This window comes from Doryrhamphus excisus, linkage group LG4, assembly GCF_037039965.1.
Source record: "Doryrhamphus excisus strain RoL-2023G ecotype Guam linkage group LG4, RoL_Dexc_Guam_v1.1, whole genome shotgun sequence".
Taxonomy (NCBI): domain Eukaryota; kingdom Metazoa; phylum Chordata; class Actinopteri; order Syngnathiformes; family Syngnathidae; genus Doryrhamphus; species Doryrhamphus excisus.
In genome coordinates, this window is record NC_136360.1 from 12,044,970 (window position 1) to 12,062,811 (window position 17,842).

The 17,842-nt window shown below is 46.6% G+C and overlaps 2 protein-coding genes across 9 annotated transcripts in view; one reads left to right on the forward strand and one right to left on the reverse strand.

Moving 5' to 3' along the window:
• Positions 1 to 14,390, reverse strand: part of szt2 (SZT2 subunit of KICSTOR complex) — a 37,122-nt gene extending 22,732 nt beyond the window's left edge. For 5 of the 8 annotated variants that reach the window (XM_058074103.2, XM_078790173.1, XM_078790175.1 and 2 more), the window contains exons 1-37: positions 14,108 to 14,388; positions 13,179 to 13,304; positions 12,201 to 12,374; positions 11,945 to 12,115; positions 11,741 to 11,869; positions 11,438 to 11,600; positions 11,017 to 11,123; positions 10,729 to 10,939; positions 10,490 to 10,660; positions 10,186 to 10,417; positions 9,971 to 10,100; positions 9,210 to 9,355; positions 8,985 to 9,137; positions 8,582 to 8,696; positions 8,216 to 8,421; positions 7,907 to 8,143; positions 7,756 to 7,834; positions 7,539 to 7,627; positions 7,305 to 7,473; positions 7,107 to 7,224; positions 6,257 to 6,370; positions 5,978 to 6,181; positions 5,176 to 5,273; positions 4,921 to 5,059; positions 4,524 to 4,847; positions 4,143 to 4,338; positions 3,938 to 3,985; positions 3,293 to 3,420; positions 2,794 to 3,061; positions 2,539 to 2,704; positions 2,045 to 2,137; positions 1,792 to 1,870; positions 1,340 to 1,630; positions 743 to 878; positions 556 to 672; positions 338 to 407; positions 12 to 197 (exon numbers count right to left, since the gene is read on the reverse strand). In XM_058074103.2, the coding sequence (XP_057930086.2) occupies positions 12 to 197; positions 338 to 407; positions 556 to 672; positions 743 to 878; positions 1,340 to 1,630; positions 1,792 to 1,870; positions 2,045 to 2,137; positions 2,539 to 2,704; positions 2,794 to 3,061; positions 3,293 to 3,420; positions 3,938 to 3,985; positions 4,143 to 4,338; positions 4,524 to 4,847; positions 4,921 to 5,059; positions 5,176 to 5,273; positions 5,978 to 6,181; positions 6,257 to 6,370; positions 7,107 to 7,224; positions 7,305 to 7,473; positions 7,539 to 7,627; positions 7,756 to 7,834; positions 7,907 to 8,143; positions 8,216 to 8,421; positions 8,582 to 8,696; positions 8,985 to 9,137; positions 9,210 to 9,355; positions 9,971 to 10,100; positions 10,186 to 10,417; positions 10,490 to 10,660; positions 10,729 to 10,939; positions 11,017 to 11,123; positions 11,438 to 11,600; positions 11,741 to 11,869; positions 11,945 to 12,115; positions 12,201 to 12,374; positions 13,179 to 13,304; positions 14,108 to 14,131 (5,607 nt within the window). In that variant the 5' untranslated portion in view covers positions 14,132 to 14,388. Of the gene's footprint in view, positions 1 to 11; positions 198 to 337; positions 408 to 555; positions 673 to 742; positions 879 to 1,339; positions 1,631 to 1,791; positions 1,871 to 2,044; positions 2,138 to 2,538; positions 2,705 to 2,793; positions 3,062 to 3,292; positions 3,421 to 3,937; positions 3,986 to 4,142; positions 4,339 to 4,523; positions 4,848 to 4,920; positions 5,060 to 5,175; positions 5,274 to 5,977; positions 6,182 to 6,256; positions 6,371 to 7,106; positions 7,225 to 7,304; positions 7,474 to 7,538; positions 7,628 to 7,755; positions 7,835 to 7,906; positions 8,144 to 8,215; positions 8,422 to 8,581; positions 8,697 to 8,984; positions 9,138 to 9,209; positions 9,356 to 9,970; positions 10,101 to 10,185; positions 10,418 to 10,489; positions 10,661 to 10,728; positions 10,940 to 11,016; positions 11,124 to 11,437; positions 11,601 to 11,740; positions 11,870 to 11,944; positions 12,116 to 12,200; positions 12,375 to 13,178; positions 13,305 to 14,107 lie in introns of all 8 variants that reach the window. The other 3 variants (XM_078790177.1, XM_078790174.1, XM_058074100.2) reach the window with 2 other exon arrangements.
• A 128-nt stretch (positions 14,391 to 14,518) lies between these two features.
• Positions 14,519 to 17,546, forward strand: ddx10 (DEAD (Asp-Glu-Ala-Asp) box polypeptide 10). Its single transcript, XM_058074251.2, has 2 exons — positions 14,519 to 15,945; positions 16,054 to 17,546. The coding sequence occupies exons 1-2, from the start codon at positions 14,602 to 14,604 to the stop codon at positions 17,245 to 17,247; spliced, it is 2,538 nt and encodes an 845-aa protein (XP_057930234.2). The 5' UTR covers positions 14,519 to 14,601; the 3' UTR covers positions 17,248 to 17,546.
• Positions 17,547 to 17,842: the final 296 nt, after the last annotated feature.

Consider the following 17,842-nt stretch of genomic DNA (forward strand, 5'->3'; position numbering starts at 1 on the left):
TAGGAGCATGCCTCTTTGAATTTGTCCAGTGACTGCTCCGGCCGAAAGACAAACTGAAGGGGAACATCTTCACTGTGGCAGTGTGGACGCCCGACCGACAGCATGACGTGCTCCGCCACTTTGTGTAGTGTGGCCAGGCCAATGGTTTGAGATTGGCGCAGGGTGGACACGATCTCATCTTCCAGCAGCCAGCGGATCTGACAGAGAGGAAACATTTGCAGTGTTTGGTTCACATCTCAGCAGAGCTTTCGCCTCCAAAGTAGAGCTGTGGTATTGTGGCCAGCTGGTGGCATCTGCAGGCGGAGGTGCGTCACTGCATGTGAGAAAGAACACTTACCTCATCCATTGTAGCCTCCATTGCCAGCTTATGAGGAAGTGGCAGCTTGGATAAAGGTTCACCACAGACCCTGGCAGAGGACAAAAAGCAACATTGCATTTCTCTGCTTCACAGAGACTAAAACAAACTCTTTTGATACTTTTCACATTCACATTTTAAACCTTGTATAAAATTCCAAATGGATGTGTGACTACAGCCAATAGAACAATGAAACTCACATGCCCACATCAGCTCCCCTCAGGCCATCCAGCACGGCTGTCAGCTCCTCGTCGGACCGATAAGATGACGGCTGTGCTGGAGAGCGGTTCAAAGACACGCTGCTCTCTGAGGTGTACCTGCATATGCGTATATGACGATCACATGAATGGTGACTTCGATTACACCTGACAACCTGCCTCAGCTCACCTGTTGTGATGAAAGTCACCCATCACTTCAATATCCAGAGGAAGTGTCAGTACGAAGATGTCCAATGTGACCGAGAGCTCATTCAGGTCCACGGACTGTAAGGCCTCTGCGTCATCCAGGCAGGAAATTATCTCACCTGGAGTCACAATATTAAGGCAGTGTATCAATTCACACACTTCAGTGAGCATTTTGATTGTGTGAGTGGGTTTGTTTAGTATTAATATATCATATTAATATAATATAATATTCAGTCATTCATTCTTTTTCTACCACTTATCCTCATGAGGGTCGCGGGGGGTGCTGGAGCCTATCCCCCTGCCTTTGGGCGAGAGGCGGGGGACACCCTGGACTGGTCGCCAACCAACCACAGGACACATATAGACAAACCATTGTCTATATGACACCATGTGTTATGAAACCATTCACACTCACATTCATACCTATGGACCATCTGGAGTCGCCAATTAACCTAGCATGTTTTTGGAATGTGGGAGGAAACCGGAGTCATAATATAATATGTATTATAACATAATTACCATTATTATAGTAATATGTCTATAAAAATCAATCAGGTTTTATGAATCAATCATGGCTCACCAAGGCAGGTGGGCAGTGTGCGAATGGGGGTGGAGCCATGGCAGCTCTTGGCGTTGACAGAACAGGTGACATGTAGGAAAAGCGGTGGCATGTCGAGCATCCGCCCCTCCGCCTCCAGCAAGGAGTCTCCATCCAGGATGCTAAAAGAGTCCTGGTCTGGATTGACGGTGTTTGAGTCAGAGTGCGACCTGCCCTCGCCACCCGTGTGGGTCCTGGTGCCAGGGTGGTCCTCGTACTCCACCACCAAGTCGTTGTCGCTCTCTGTCGTGACACCGCCGCCGGATGTTATTTCTATACCAAAATACAACAAAAGGCATTATAATGAAAATGAGTGAAAATCAGTTGTGGTTGTTCATGTCCAAAAAGTGTTTAACAAAGCACACTAATAACTTTTTGTAGCTGACAAATACATGTAAATTCACAGATTTGGAGGATGTAAAGTTATTTTTCACCTTCCTCAGTAGCTTGCTCGGCCTCTGACAGCAACTCCTCGCTGGGCCTTACCTCCATCTCACCATCCTCTGAGTCCTCCTGAGGAAGCAAAGCACAGTTTGACCCTAACATGACCTAAGACACCGACATACCACACTATCAAGAATCAGGAAAAAGACATTGACAAAAAAAATCCTTCTACTCCATATTGAGAAAATGTGTAGAAATGAATGTTTGTGGGTGCCAATGAAAATGCAGATCTTGGGGACTCACCTCTTTCTTGGACGATGGCGGGCAGTAGAAGTAGTAATGTGGATTGGAAGGCACGGGTTTGAAATACTGGGACACAATCCCCATGAATTTCTCCTGTTGAGTTTAAAGAAGATCAGTTTGAAGTGTACAAACATTTTTACGTTTGCACACTGAAAAAATCCCAGAATGCGGGCGGATATTTATTTATATATATCACTTAGTAACGACAGCACAACTGAACGTGGAGTTTTTAAAGGGCCCTTTTTATTATTAAGGGAGTAAAAACAATCCAAACCTACATGGCCCTGTGTGAAAAAGTGATTGCCCCCACTGTTAAGACATAACTGAGATTAATTGAGATCTATCAGTCTGGAAAAGGTTATAAAGCCCTTTGAGACTAAATACGTATATACGCGTGGCAAACATGCGAAAAAATAGTCATGAAGGAGGCAAACACTTTTTAATACCACTGGCACTTTGGGCACCCCTGTCTTTCTGTTACCCCGGGAGTTCACCTGGATTATTTTGTGCACATCTGGACTCATGTCACAGGTGGGATGCGTCTGGAGCACCTCCAGAGGGAACACTGGGAGCCTGGATGTCTTGGACTCATCCACAATGATTGAGGATACAGGCACTGGTCCTCGAGCTTCAACTTCACTGGAATCTTCCATCTCAAAACTGTTTCCACATATCACAAAAGTACATACAAATGAACAAAATTGCAATATCTCTACAACAGGTTGAGCTTCATTGCACCTTGCCCATACCTGGACAAGGAGGCTACAGCAGACTTGGCACCAGGCCTTTCTTCCTCAACCTCTCCAATGATGAAGGTTGCAGACCTCCCTGTGGGCTTTGAATTTTGAGGCCAGGTCTCCACCTGGCCATTCTCCCTGAAGACCCTGATGTGTCCACAGAGGGTCTGTAGGAAAGAGGTGACGTCGATTTCCTGCAGAGATTCCTCACAGTAGTCCATGGCCATCAGGACATCTTGGGAGCTGATGCTGTAGGACTGCTGCAGGCTACGATAGACACCTGAAAGCCAGAGTGAACAGGACTTAGGCAGGGATGCATTCAAACCCTCAAAGAAAAAACTAACTCCCACAATGCTGGTGGTCATAACTGCAGGCTTAAGCCTAAAGTCAACAGGTTCCCAGTATTAGGAGGGATCTATGATGGAGCCTTGAGACACACCACAGTGAGCTTTAGCATTCAGTTGCCTTCAGTTCAAGTGTGAATGACCGACAGTCTCCACAGGGTGTTCACCTTTGGCAAAGCACTGCTGGTAATGCTCCTGCAGCAGACTGCAGTAGTGGGCCAGCTCTTTGTGTTTGTGAGGGTGTGCCAGGAGGTCGGTCCATGGTGAGGGACTACTGCGGTCCTGAGACAGCGACCTGTGGGAAGACAGCAGGAGGGTATGACTGTGAATGCCTCATATAGTGGCAAAGGAACATGACGAAAAGAAAACGTGTTGCAAAACACAGATCAAGTACACAAAACAAGAAGCAAACGTTTCATTTACATACGTTTCCAAAGATTACCTAGTAAGTTAGTTACCACAGGAGACAAAACAGTTTGGCGATTTCCAAAATCCAAATGTAGGGAGGGGTCAAATGAGCAAAATCTTTTGGTGCAGATCCAGATAAAAGGTTATTTGTACATTCTCAAAGTGGAATAGAGGCACCAGGAAGGTGTTGATGTTAGAGCTGTCGTATTGATTGTACTGCTATGCATAATGTTGTGGCTGGTGAAGTCTACACGCTCTTCCCTAAACATTTCTAAATTAGCTCTATGCAAAAAAACAATGCAGCTTGTGAGATTGAAAAGCACTCCGGCGTGGAAAAAACAAGCAAGCTCCCGAAGGCAGCACCTCAGCAGAGGGAGAAGGAGTGCAGAGGCCAAAATGTCTACCTGAACTTCATCTGCTGAGACATCTGCCAGAACTGAGCCTCTTGAGGTCTATTCTCACCATGAAGACAACCAGAGAGACATCAAGTTAACACGTGAGGACAATGGCTCCAGTCATGGTCACTATCTTCTTCACAATTCAGTACCCAGAAGCACCACATTAAGTTATGGTGCACTGCATTTGTGGGACGTGTCATTGTTTTCGTACCTGAAGAAGACATCTCTAGGCTGGCGATTGGTGCCGGGGTGGACCAGCTGCTCCTTCAAGAGCTCCAGGCAGCAGTTGTACACGTAGACGGGACACTTCAGCTGGCTGCCGATGCTCTGCTGCGACAGTTGCCGGCTGAAGCTGCTGTGCAGATCAGACCTCTGTGGTTCTGTGAAATGAACTTTTTCCCCCAGATCTGGAAGAGACACAGAACAGCGGTGGTTTTATCCATTATTCCACTGGTGTGACTGCTCGGCCTTGATCCAGTTCCCTTCCAGCACTGTCGGCGTGTAGTGCACATTACAAAGTATATCATAAAATAATGAAGATGATTGGAGCATTTACACTGGTGTTTGAATGGGTGGTCTAAATCTTACTGACCTGAGCTCGGCGTTCCAGGCTCCGTTTCCAAAACCCTGCTGTCCCAACTGTCCCGGTCCAGTAACAGGGGGTCAGCAGGTCCGGGCTGACCCTCAGAGCGTGGCGAGAGCAAGGGTGACCTGGCGCTGAAGTGGCCGCTGCTGGAGCTCCTTCTCATCTTAATAGCCAGACTGAGGCTGGACTCGAACCTATCGAGTCCACTGATGGAACCTGACAGCGAGTCGGCCTGTGACTTGTTGCTGGGCGTCAAAGTGTCGTCTTCCTGTGTGCTGACATTACTCAAAGGATCCACCTCCGAGCTCGATGACATCAACATCAGGACATCTGTCAAAATGCGGTTCTTAAAAAAATAACCCATCACCAGTTTCCCTGTGCTGAAAGTTTCATTGGGTCGCACCTGTGAAGGTGGCTGGCAGGAAGGTGAGTAAGATCTGCTGGGAACTAATGTGCTTGGCATAGCACCTCCACTGGGGCACAGAGCAGCTCCGCCCCCCCATCAAAGGCTCCTCATCCACGAGGTCTGCATTAGTGAAACTCTGCCAATCACACGTACAATAAACATTAGCAATTAACATGAGAAAAACGTGGTCTGTTGTTTTACATTAGCTGTGTTGTGACTATTCCAATATCTGAAAGTGTGTTGCGGGATTACTTGTAAAGTGCTAGTGGATCCCATCATCTCTCTAATGCTGCCAGGGGTGTGGAATGCAGACATCACTTCCTGTCTGTCTGGAAGCTTCACAAACTCTTCTGATGAAAAGAAAGTTCTATCAACACCCAACACATTCGCAATTCAGCAATTCAGTACAGGCAATCCATGTACACAAGTTAATAGATCATACGTTGTTACTGGTATTACAACAGGCAAGCAATATGGATTATATAGACGCTGCTTTGAGAACCACCTTCTGTAACCTGCTAGTCTCTAGGGCTAGCCCAACAACCAGGCTAAGGGTTACACAGTGAATCAGAGCCCATCTGTCATCACTCATCTTACATTATCATTCTTTAGTGGAGAGTACCAATACATATTACACATACTAAATCTCTTTAGTAAGTGTGTGTGGCATATTCATGGTTTACCTGGATTGTGTCTTATATGAACAATGGCAATTGAAGAGAGAAGGGACAGTTTGGGAGTTTAATCGAACCTAATATCAGTCACTTTCATTGCAAATGTTGATCTGAAATTTGGAGATGGTCAACATCATGCTAGCAGACATTTTTACAGGCGTCTCAAATACTTGCATTTTTTCGTCCTTTTTGCCAACCCCAAATATAATAGCAGGGATCTACTGTATAATAAACATAAGGATCAACACAACAAAAAACTTTAAAAACTGAAAAATATTGAACTTATTACATTAGTATAGATCTAATACTACCATTGGTATCGATCGTATCAATATTTGGATGGAGCCACCCACCCATGTGCCGTACAGTTGAGAGCTCACCTTTGATAACAGGAAGGGCAAAAGGAGCACAGTGGCCGTCCCGTTCTCGTTCCAGGATGTGGTGCATGAAGGCGGCATGGTCGCCATGGGATAAGGGGATCTCTCTGTCGCTGAGCTCCTGCTCCAGGCTGCAGTGGAAGAGGCTGAGGAGAATCTCATTGGGCAAGCAGGGGGCGCTACGGAGGTGCTCCTCAAGCTCCACTTCTGTAAATACATGACAACCCTGTGAGCTGTTGTGAGTGTGAGTTAGATGGCACGGCAACAAAATAAATACTATACCTGTGCTGAATGTGAGGAAGAAGAGTTCCACCTGCTGACACTTTGGGAGTAGCTCAATGAGATCAAACTGGAAGGGAACCATGTGAATGCTCTCCTCTGAAGTGGAAGGTTCTCCTAAAACCAGAGGAGACACATAATAATAATCCGCCAGATGCAGAGCAGGAAATGTAATAATAGATCAATAATTCCATTCACTTAGCATGTTGGCCGCACAGTCAAGAAAGATCTAGCTTTCAAGCTCAGTTGGGCATCTCTGTGTGGAGTTTGCATGTTCTCCCTGTGTGTGCGTGGGTTTTCTTTGGGTACCGGGGTTTCCCCCACATTCTACATTTTAACCCAGTTCAAAGCTACTTAGCAGACAGACATCTGCAAGCTAGTAGTATTGTGTGGCATTCCCCTGGGATCAATATCGGGATCAAAACTGTTCAATATATACATAAATGATATCTGTAAAGTCACAAAGGACTTGAATCTGGTATTATTTGCAGACAATACAACTGCATTCTGCTCTGGAGCTACAGTCTTTCACACAGGGCCATGTACTGTAGGTTTGGATTTTTTCTCCCTTAAAATAAAGACTTTCATTTAAAAACTGGATTTTGTGTGCAGTTGTGTTGTCATGACTAATGATGATCTGAAACATGTAAGTGTGAGAAACATGCAAAAAAAAACCCTGAATTTTTCACACCACTGTATGTGCCCTGACTGGAGACCAGTCCAGGGTGTACCCTGCCTCTTGCTTGAAGTTAGCTGGGATAGACTCCAGCATACCCGCAACCCTAGTGAGGATTGTGGCATAGACGATGGATAATGCCACCCATACCGAAATGTGATGATGATGTTCTGTTACCTCTTACGTCCTTCAGTCCAGCAGGCAAAGAACACACCTGGTCCTTGTTCTGGCATAACTGGCTGAGGTACTCAAACGTCATCATGGTGGACATACATGCTAAATCTCTGGGGAAGATCTGAAAAGGAGTGAAATGCTTTTAGACACGATGCAACACCTGTTCACGTATCACACGGTATGCAAACGGGGTGTGCGCACCGCTTGAGGCACTTCCTGGTAGCGGAGGCCCTGCAGGTGGCGGTGCTGCTCCAAGCAGTTGGTCACCGTGCCGCTCTGAGGCTCCACCCAGCACTCAGTCACCAGGTTCAGCTCCACATCCATGTCCACGGGCTCCACCTCTGTGTCATTGTCATCGTCTGTGGAGAAGCTGCAGGGGGCAATCAGGGAGTGTTTAAAAAAAACACAGCCTTGGATGCTTGAATGAGATCTTACCTGTCCTTGGTGGAGGTAGCGTGAGGGGGGAAGAGGACGTACTGAACAATACAAGAGTGACTCTCTCGGTCAGATTCGGTCGACATGCCCTGCAGAGAGAGGTCACACCGTTTGTTTATAATGCCGCCATGGTGGATAACTACATCATCACAACATCACTGAAACAGAAAAACAGTCTCTTTGTGCTCTTGTGTTGGTGTGAAGTTGCATTCTTTACTTTCATTGGCAGCTCGATGACCATGTTGACGATGCCGTCTCCACTGGCAGCAAAATGAAAACCCTCCGACAGGCGGATCCTTCAAACACATCAAGCAATCATTTTAGACCAATTGTTACAGAGCGATGCAAACAAAGGAGTGCAGACTCACTCGGACAACATGGACAGGATGTGGGCGACCGCTTGCATGGCCACTGCCGGGCCTTGGCTGCTCTGCACAGCCCACACCCAGCGCCGGTGCAGGAAGTAGCGAGACAGCGACGCCAGTGTGGACGAAGCGGTGCGATTGGCTGCCACGTTGAGGGGCCCTGTGCCGCTGGAGGGCTGCGCAGAGTTCTCCATACTGAGAATGAAGGGCGTCCTGAAGTCCAGCGGCAACTTCTCGTACCTGCAGGTTGACAATAGTGTGAAAAGAAACATCGTTTTGTCTTTGTGTGTTATCCGTTAATAAGCCACTGACCTGATGAGCAGCTTCTCCAGTGGCTTGTTGAGTACCACCACACACGGCCGGTCTGACAATGCCTGCTTGGGAGCGGAGAGGGAGGGAGACTTGGATGGCGAGGGGTGTCCCACGGCCTTCCGCTTGGTCTTCGGTGTGGCCTCTTTGTTTTGAACGCGATGTGGGAAGCGCAGCTTGAGGATCTGCTCTCTGAGCTCGTCCACAATCTTACAGGAGACACAATATGGCAGCTTGCTATACAATCCCTGCATCTTAAGTAGTTGTGTGATTTAGGGCGGGGGTTATAATTTGAGGATGATTTATACATTTAATGTATGAATACATGGTATATAATCGTCTAAAAGCAACAACGTTAGCTCTCTCTACCTTGTTTCGAACATGTGCTGCCGTTCCAATTGGGAAGCCCAGTCTCAGCACCATGCAGGGCGTCTTGGAAATGAGACGCACCAGATAGAAGGAGGTGGGAGGCTGGTCAGGTGAACTGTGGACACAGAATGTGGATCTCAAATTTGATGGAAGAACAACTTTTTTTCTTCTTGTTTTGCTCCAATTGGACACTTGAGTTCCACTGGTGAAAACCTTGTACATCACATACCACTTGATTAGGTACACCAACACAGCAAGGACCACAGCACCAACACAAGTAAATAAAAGTCAGTATTTAGAAATTTGATTGAATTTTAGTGTGAATCGACTCATGTCTATTTTTAGTGCAGTCCTTCTTATGCACACAACTTGTTAAATGGATACCTCTCTGGCAATGTGTCACCTGTATATGAGTTTGACGTAAGAGTATCCCTCCACCAGCACGAAGCTGCTCCAGTCCCTCAGCAGAGATGTGAGCGCAGAGTGGGAGATGCGACACTGAATGGTGCTGTAGCGGCCGTTGTTGCCAGCTGTGTGAAGGTGTTTGGGCACAGGCCTGCTCGGACATTACATGATGTTGGAGGGGTACGCTAACAAGTTGCATAGAATTGTATGGTGGACGTCTTACAGGTCATGCTCCAAAATGATGGTGATGCGATGCATGTGCAGCCATCTCTGCCAAAAGTTGGCATCCATGGACAGGATGGGCTTCCAGTAGGAGGCGAACTGGGACTGGGAGGAGTCTTTGGAGCTGCTGTGCTGCAGAGAAAGAACCTGGGAAGGAGGAATGTCACCTTATGAAGGACTAAAAGTTCACAACTCATCCATCCGTTGCCACATTTGTCCTGTTGTTGGAATAGAATATTTAGCAACATATATGTGCTTATCTATAACAGAGCGATAACACACTCACAAGACTTTTACTGGGAACAAAGACGCCCTTTTTTAAAAATTAATCTCTCACACACAATTTCATTATGAGTCTCCATCATGTCGGCTGGCTTAGAAGACCAGTCTACTCGCTAAGATTAGTTAAAACCAGATCAGCCCAATACACCAACAAACAGTTCACGGGAAAAATGTCCTGATCATTGGGGCCGCCCACAGCAGGAAGAGGAACTCAGTTTCACTTTGGAGACCACTTGGACCTCGCCACACCTTGGTTAGCGGGCTAACATTCCCTCCAGTGCTGGCATAGCAATTGTTTGTATCCAATATTAAATTAAAAGTACTAGCATTATTTCACATCTGGTAGAACAAAGGAATCTTCATCCTGCTAAAAAGGGCAGGTTCTTCGCAATGTTCAATCACATGACACATCGTGACCTCAATTCACACTGCTAAGCACAGCTCACGGTCAAACAGACCAATGCAGAGTGTTTCCATTACCGGGGTGGTCGAACCAGGAGGGATGTAGAAGAGAGGAACTCCGTTTTTGGTGCTCTCGGGAATGGTGTAGTTCTCCGGTATGGAATTAAAGGACTGCAGGTGCACCAACATCTGATCCGTCTGGTTGATGCTGAGGAAAAGGTGGCTGGTGAAAGCTCAGATCTTATTTAGCAGGTTTTTTCTTTCTTTTTTTCTTGTGTTTGACATCTCTGTACCTCTGCAGTGTGTTCCAGAAGCGGCGGATGACGGAGGTGCGGTAGGGGCTGGTGATGGGCTTCCTCTGCGTGCAGCTGATGTCGTGCAGGATGTCATAGCTTCCCTCCATGGTGACCTCCACCCGGGTGGTGCGCTTGTTGGGGTCCAGCGGCCAGGAAGCAGCTGCCAGGTACTCAATGTGCATGTTGTGCTTCCACAGCAGCACCAGCTTGACCTCCAGCTGGGTCCCACCTGAAGGAGCAGGAGGACAACACGTGAAGATTACTACATTCTCTTGTCATTCAGCCCAGATTGACACCCAACCTTTCGTGAGGCTGATCTCTCGGATGGTGTAGCCCTCTCTCAGCCGCACAGATACCACGCTGATCAAATAAGCATGGACTTCTTTCTCCGTATGCTTCTTCCTCCTCATGACCAGCGCCGGGTTCCCACTTGCTGACACCAGGTGTTCGTTGAACAGCTTGTGCTGAGAAACTATGAAATGTTGCCTTTTAGGTATTGTTGATCATGTACAAAACATCTTGTATGAATTTGTGTCTCACCGCAGAAGTACTCAGAGTTCATGGACTCGGGGGACTTTAGGAATGAGTAGGTCAGGAAGGCCTTGTGGTAGGCGTTCATCTCCTGGCTGTCCAGGTCCAGCTGAGGACAGCTGGGGAGGTAAGAGCCAAAAGTGGCGAGCGAGATGAACTTCATGAGCTCCACGTTGGGGATGTAGCCGAAACTGCAGTCATAGGAGTAGGCCCCGCCCACCTGGACAAGGAAGGATGGCATCTTTGTCACTGATGTTCGTGCAGAGTTAAAGCGTGAACTGACATGTGTGTGAGAACCTGCACAAAGGAGCAGGCGATGGTTCCACTTCGTAACTGATTCAGCAGCGTTTCACACACGACAACATCAGGAACGCTCATCACGCCATCTGTGATGATGATGATGCCTGGGACACACAGGAAGCAATCGCTGCATGTCACAGGACCAAGCAGGAGTTCATATTCATATTTCAACATTCATATGTTGAAAATGTTCAAAACTGGATTCTCTAAAATTCACCCAATTATATGCAATATGCAATTTTTCTCTAGGGTTTGAGCGGTGGCAGTGGGCTGGAGCTCTCAACACATCTGGATATTTATGGAGTATTTTATGAAAATAAACTTCTTCTAGTGCCCGACTGGAATCAAATATAATTTTTAAATGCCTAAAATGAGCGGAAAAGGGCCCCTTTAAATTGCGTCATGACGGCCTGCATACCCGCACTGGAATTGGGTGGCAGCAGCTGCAGGGCTAGGATGCCTTGGCGCACCATGCTAACCAGTCCCATGTCCGCTGACACCATAGAGATGCCCTGCCGCCTGTGAGGCTGCTCGTCCAGGTTGTTGCTATGGAGACCTGAGCTTTGGCCTGACTCCACACTCTAAAGGTGAAACAGAATGGGACTTTGCGTTAAATACGAACCACAGACTAGATACAATTGTTGGCTCTGTAAATAGTCAATGAAATAACTCCACACTGACTTCCACCACACGTGTGTAAATGTGTGCGCTGTTTACGTACACTTGGCGCTTCATGCTGCTGATTCAGGACGTCCGCAATGTTGCTCTCTACTGCTTTGAGCTGCTGGTAGATGTGATGCAGAAACTCACCGAGGTCTGTTCGGTCCAGCTGACAGCCCTGCACCAAAACCTGCACATGCAATACGAGTTGAACTTTGAGGAAAAACACAAAAACTTAAATCAAAGTCCACTATTAAAAAAAAACCTGATGGGATGCAAGGCCAAAAATGGATGAATACACCAGGATAGTGATGAAAATCTTTGGCTTGAATAGCTGATCGGTTCCGGGAACCTTGAAGGGTTGAACTAGACCAGCCAGACACCTCGACAAGGCGTGAAAAACCTCATCAAATATCATCTCTCCTGTGCTGTCATCCTGGGAAACAACACACAAATCATTGGTTAGAAAAATTAGCAATTGTGATTGTGTTTCCACAAGCAAGACCAAGAGCAGAACTTACCACAATCCCTGTGGAGGGGCTGAGGTCCATCTCGATGATGAAGCGGTACCTGCGGGCCAGGAAGGTGGCACGAGTGGAAGGCATCAACATGGAGGGATGGAGGGATACCAAGAAGTCTTGCTGCCATCCTTTGGGTAATATAGTCAGCAAGTCTAACTCGTTGTCAGAGTTCAGCTGTGAGTGAAAGTTACAAAAATATATATTTACCGTAATTAAAAAAGTAAAAGTATAAGTGGATAGGATGCAGCACCCACTGAATTTAGAGAGAAAACCAGTTTTGTACATAGTATATATTAGTTGCACCGGACTAAAAGCCGTACATGTCCACATCATAAAATGGCATATTGTGGTGCACACAAGTCTGTGAAAGTCACAACAAGCTCATCCATCAGAAATCGCAGGAACACTAAGAACACTAAAATCACCATGCAGCAACTTAACACTCAAAAGGTAGGTATGAAATATACAATACATGTACCAATATGAGTTTGGAAAGAAAAACAACTATTTTAAAAACTTCCCATCATGCATTTCTTACCAGCAAAGCATTTCATTGGCCATGGCGTCCCTAAACCAAAAACCTTCTCTTTTCTGCCTTACTCTGGCTTAGATATACAATTCTTATAACTCAAAAAATATTTTGTGGCTGCCATTTTCATGAAAAAGCTGAGAAGAGGGAAGAATACTGAGAAGCGGTTGCCAGAAGCGGCAAGTTGTGATGTGAGAAATTCTAACAATCTCGTGGAAATCTTGTGACGTTTTCATACTCAACTGTTCACCAGCTTTAGGAGAGAAGTAAAAATAAAACAGAGGATAACAGACCAACCTCATGATATGACACTTCCTTATCAAGCAGAACAACAGTACTACATTTTAAACATGCTGTACATATACTGTACATATGTGTGAAAAGTCAAATTTAGGATATGCCCCACAGTATGAACATAAGGAAGAAAAGTAAGAAGCAAACAAACTCACCAGCTCAGGCTTTGAGGCGGGCCAGATGACTTGGTTAAGTTTACTTAAAAACCAGGCCAGACGCACGTTCCTGGATATTCTATATTCTTCCTTCATCAACAGGTAGATGTGATCGGCCTCCTCCACCTGGGGTAGCACAAGCATTCACCACAGAAACTTTGAATAGTCACAAAGAAACTAAACCACATACAGTGACGCTCCTTTGGGGGTTTAAAGACAAGATGTGTGTCGGTGTGTTTTAAGTTTATGCCTTAATTTTTATGTTGTGATTTGTCATGTACAAGAACATCACACAATTTACACAAAATGATCTGGACCTGTCCCTCGACCAATCACAACACAGTCGGCGTGGTCAGGGAGGAGACTATCAGATCTAACTTGTACACAACTTACTGACAATAGTGCCCCCATATGAAATGAGCAGCATAGGCCCCCCACTTGTTTTTTTTTTAACCTGTATTAGACATTGATACCATTTTACTGTTTATTTTTATTATTTGTATGTTTTATATGTATCATTTTTATGATTCACGCAAAGTGAAGTGATTGCTGCTTTTAAATAGTGATATACAAAAAGTTTACTTACCTTTATTATTTATTTGTATTAATTAATAATAAAACAACATATCTAATTATAGACCTCCTATCTAATAACATTCCTAGTAAAAGTCTGGTGCTCATTCTAGTTAAGTAAATAAATATCACAGGCCACAATTTACAGCATTTACAGTCAAACACTGCATAAAAACTGCATAAAACTGCCCATGTTATTATTTGACGAACATTTAAGCTGCGCTGTAAGTGCACAAAAAACATTTCCTACTGTTGTTTTTATATTTACTACCGCCACCAACATACAAGTCATATTATGGTGCACCACTTTTGCCAGCCTAACTCATTATTTTGCGGTGGGCGAAAGCCGTTAATACCTCATTGTCCTGTGTCTCTGCCATGCCTTGCGTTTCATAGGGGCTGCAGGGATGTTGTCGGTCCTTAAATAACAGATACGAACTTATGGTGGTCCAGAATGACGAGTCTTGTCTTGTTTGTCATGCTATAGCTTGACTGCTGTTGTCGTCTTCTTCAGGTCTCGTCGTGGCGGCTGGGACAAGCTCTCTTATGCACTACCGCCACCGTTTGGTTCGGAGTGCCACCGAAGCTCCGCCGTTCTAATTTGTCAAATGAGATTTGTATTCTTACACATTAAATACTATGAAAAAGTAGTTGTTAATTATTAATGGACAATATTAGCATAATCTTAAAATATCCAATAAGTTAATCATGTTTCGCTCCTTTGTTTAATAAAGTTTAGATTTTAAAAAATGGTGGCGCATGTTGATGATGTAATCACTACGAATCGTGTTCGCCATGCTGATCAACACAGTCGACTTGACTTTTTTTTAAGCAGCCCGTATGTTTAAAAATGGAGAAAAAAGGTTCTTACGGGAATAAACCAAAATCGGTAGATGTGTCAGACACGGCAGATCCCATCCAAAGCTTCGAGAAATGGAAGAAGAAATACAACATCACGAAATCTCGCGTTAAACAGGAACGACGGCAGAAGAAAAAGCCAGACTGGCAGGTCGAGCGAGAGAACATAGACAAGCTTGTGAGCAAGTATAGTGACATAAACACCAAAGATGTCATTAAGTTCTCAGATTTTCCTATTTCCAAGAAGACCCTGCTTGGTCTGCAGGAGTGGCAGTACAGGCAGCCCACAGAGATCCAGAGGCAGACCATCGGCCTCGCCCTGCAGGGCAAGGACATTCTCGGCGCCGCCAAAACGGGCTCTGGAAAGACTTTAGCCTTTTTAATACCTGTGTTGGAGTGTCTGTACCGCCAGCAATGGAGCTCTTTGGACGGCCTGGGTGCCCTCATCATCTCCCCCACAAGGGAGCTGGCCTACCAGACATTTGTGGTGCTTCGTAAGGTGGGCAAGAACCATGACTTCTCCGCAGGGCTCATCATAGGTGGGAAGGAGCTGAAGGGCGAGTCGGAGAAGATCCACCACACCAACATCGTCATCTGCACCCCAGGGCGGCTGCTCCAGCACATGGACGAGACGGCCACCTTCCACGCCTCCAACCTGCACATGCTGGTGCTGGACGAAGCCGACCGCATCCTGGACATGGGCTTCGCAGACACACTGAATGCCATTGTGGAGAACCTTCCCAAGACCCGCCAGACGCTGCTCTTCTCCGCCACGCAGACCAAGTCCATCAAAGACCTGGCTCGGCTCAGCTTGAAGGACCCAGAGTACGTGTGGGTCCACGAGAAGGCAAAGTTCAGCACCCCAGCCACCCTGGAGCAGAGCTACGTGGTGTGTGAGCTCCACACCAAGGTCAACATGCTCTACTCCTTCATTCGAAGCCACCTGAAAAAGAAGGTCATTGTCTTCTTTGCGTGCTGCAAGGAGGTGCAGTACCTATTTCGAATCTTCTGCCGTCTCCGACCGGGCATGCCGATTCTGGCCCTCCATGGTAAGCAGCAGCAGATGAAGAGGGTGGAGGTCTACAACGACTTCATCCGAAAGAAGAGCGCTGTGCTGTTTGCCACCGACATCGCTGCCAGAGGCCTGGACTTTCCTGCTGTCAACTGGGTGCTGCAGTATGACTGTCCCGAAGACGCTGACACCTACATCCACAGAGTGGGACGCACAGCCAGGTACAAGGAGGGCGGAGAGGCGCTGCTTCTGCTCCTCCCCTCAGAGGAGAAGGGCATGGTTGGACAGCTGCAGGAGAAGAAGGTGCCCATCAACAAGATCCAGGTGAGGCCACACGTTAATAAATCACAGAGTAGATTTGATTGCAATTTGTAGATGCACGGTGAGTTACTCACAGAGACTTGTGGTTTCGTGGGGCTTGATTGTTTCCAGGTGAATCCAGAGAAGCTTCAGAATGTTCAGCAGAAGCTGGAGGCCTTCCTGGCCCAGGAGAAGGAGCAGAAGGAGCGTGCCCAGCGATGTTTCGTCTCCTACCTGCGCTCCGTCTTCCTGATGAGGAACAAAGAGGTGTTTGACATCTTCAAACTCCAGCTTCATGAATATGCGCTGTCTCTGGGCCTAGCGGTGGCGCCGCGTGTGCGTTTCCTGAACAAAGCTCAGGCACAGAGGGCGGAAAAAGTGGAGCAGTGTGAGGACGATGAGGAGCTCCGCAGTTTCAAAGCCCAGCTGAGAGGAGGTGTTCCAAGCAAGGAGGAGTCCGATTCTGAAGAGGATGCTGAAGGAAGTGATAATGATGATGATGATGATGAGGAGGATGAGGAGGTAGATGACGTAGCTGACGTAGATGACGAGGGTCAGGCCAAAACGCTCTTGGGTGAAGATGCCGATGAGGACGACCTCAGAGACTTAGACTTCCTGACAGTCAAAAGAAAGGACGTGTTCAGTCTGGAGGAGGACCAGGAGAGACAGGAGTCCACCAACAGCCCCACCAAGAAAAATAAAAAAACCACAAAGTTTAAAGAGGCCAAGAAGATCCTCAAGAGGAACTTCAAGGTTAACACAAAAGTGGCGTTCACAGAGGAAGGAGAAGCCAGGCAGCTTTGGCCTCCAGTGCAGCGCTCAGCCACAGGCCAGGAGGAACAGCAGGAAGAGGAAGAGGAGGTCTCAGGGATCAACTTGGAGAAGGCCAAGCAGCGTCTGAAGAGAGAAGACCAGGAGTTTGACAAGCAGGAGTACAGCCGCAAAATCAAGGCCAAACATCGTGAGCAGAAGTTGAAGGCCAAGGCAGCAAAGAGGGAAGCCAGCAAGAAGCCAGAACCCGAGTCTGATGAAGAGGATGAGGTGGTGGCGTACCTGGCCAATGACAGCGAGGACGAGTTTGACCCTAGCACCCTGCCGGATCCTGACAGACACCGCTCAGACGATGAGGACGAAGATGAGGATAAAGCTCGGCCCGCTAAACGGAGCCACAGCAGTGACAGCAGCAGCAGTGAGGAAGAGGAGCAGCTCCCAGCAGCGAGGAAGAAGGTGAGGCAGCAGGATGAGGAACACACAACGCTGGACACGGGACTGTCTCTGGCTGAGGACGAGGAGCTGGTCCTGCAGCTGCTGGCTGGACGGACGTAATCAACACTCCCGATGGCACGCTGACCCCGCCCACTGTCCGAATGGTGGGGACATTTTCTTTCCTTTTAATCATCATAATTGTCGTCATCGTCATGTCACATGACTGCCATCCTTCAGAGGGACAGCAACATTCATGTTAGGACATTTTGGTGTCAAAATAAACTTTTTTGCCGTTTATGTACAAGGTGAACTGTACTTTTCTGTCATACCCGACAAGATTGTTAATTATGTCCTCGATGTACATTTATCCTGGATACTTCTATATAAAGTTATATCACAAATGTGTATTGTCAGTTTATTTTCTTCATAACGACATCATCTAACCCGAGAAGCTTTGGAAACGCGTGTACCTTCTATTTAAAGATGGAAAACTATTTTTATTTTTTATGTTTAACATAAAAGACAGCAAGCAATGAAATGCTGACGTTGAGTTTTTATGCAGTACATATTTGCCTCCATAGGGTGGCCGTAGAGTTAACTTCTGTAGCCGCTGTAAGGGAAGGGAATTGTTGAAAAAACACACAAACATCGAACATTTCTATTTAAAGATCGAGAAAATTAAATCAACTGGATCCTTCTCTGTCAATTGACTCTC

Bases quoted from the DNA above. Each gene is read 5' to 3' on its own strand.
- ddx10 (XM_058074251.2), top strand. From the start codon at position 14,602: ATGGAGAAAAAAGGTTCTTACGGGAATAAACCAAAATCGGTAGATGTG. The intron at 15,946-16,053 runs GTGAGGCCACAC...GATTGTTTCCAG, and splicing joins TGCCCATCAACAAGATCCAG to GTGAATCCAGAGAAGCTTCA.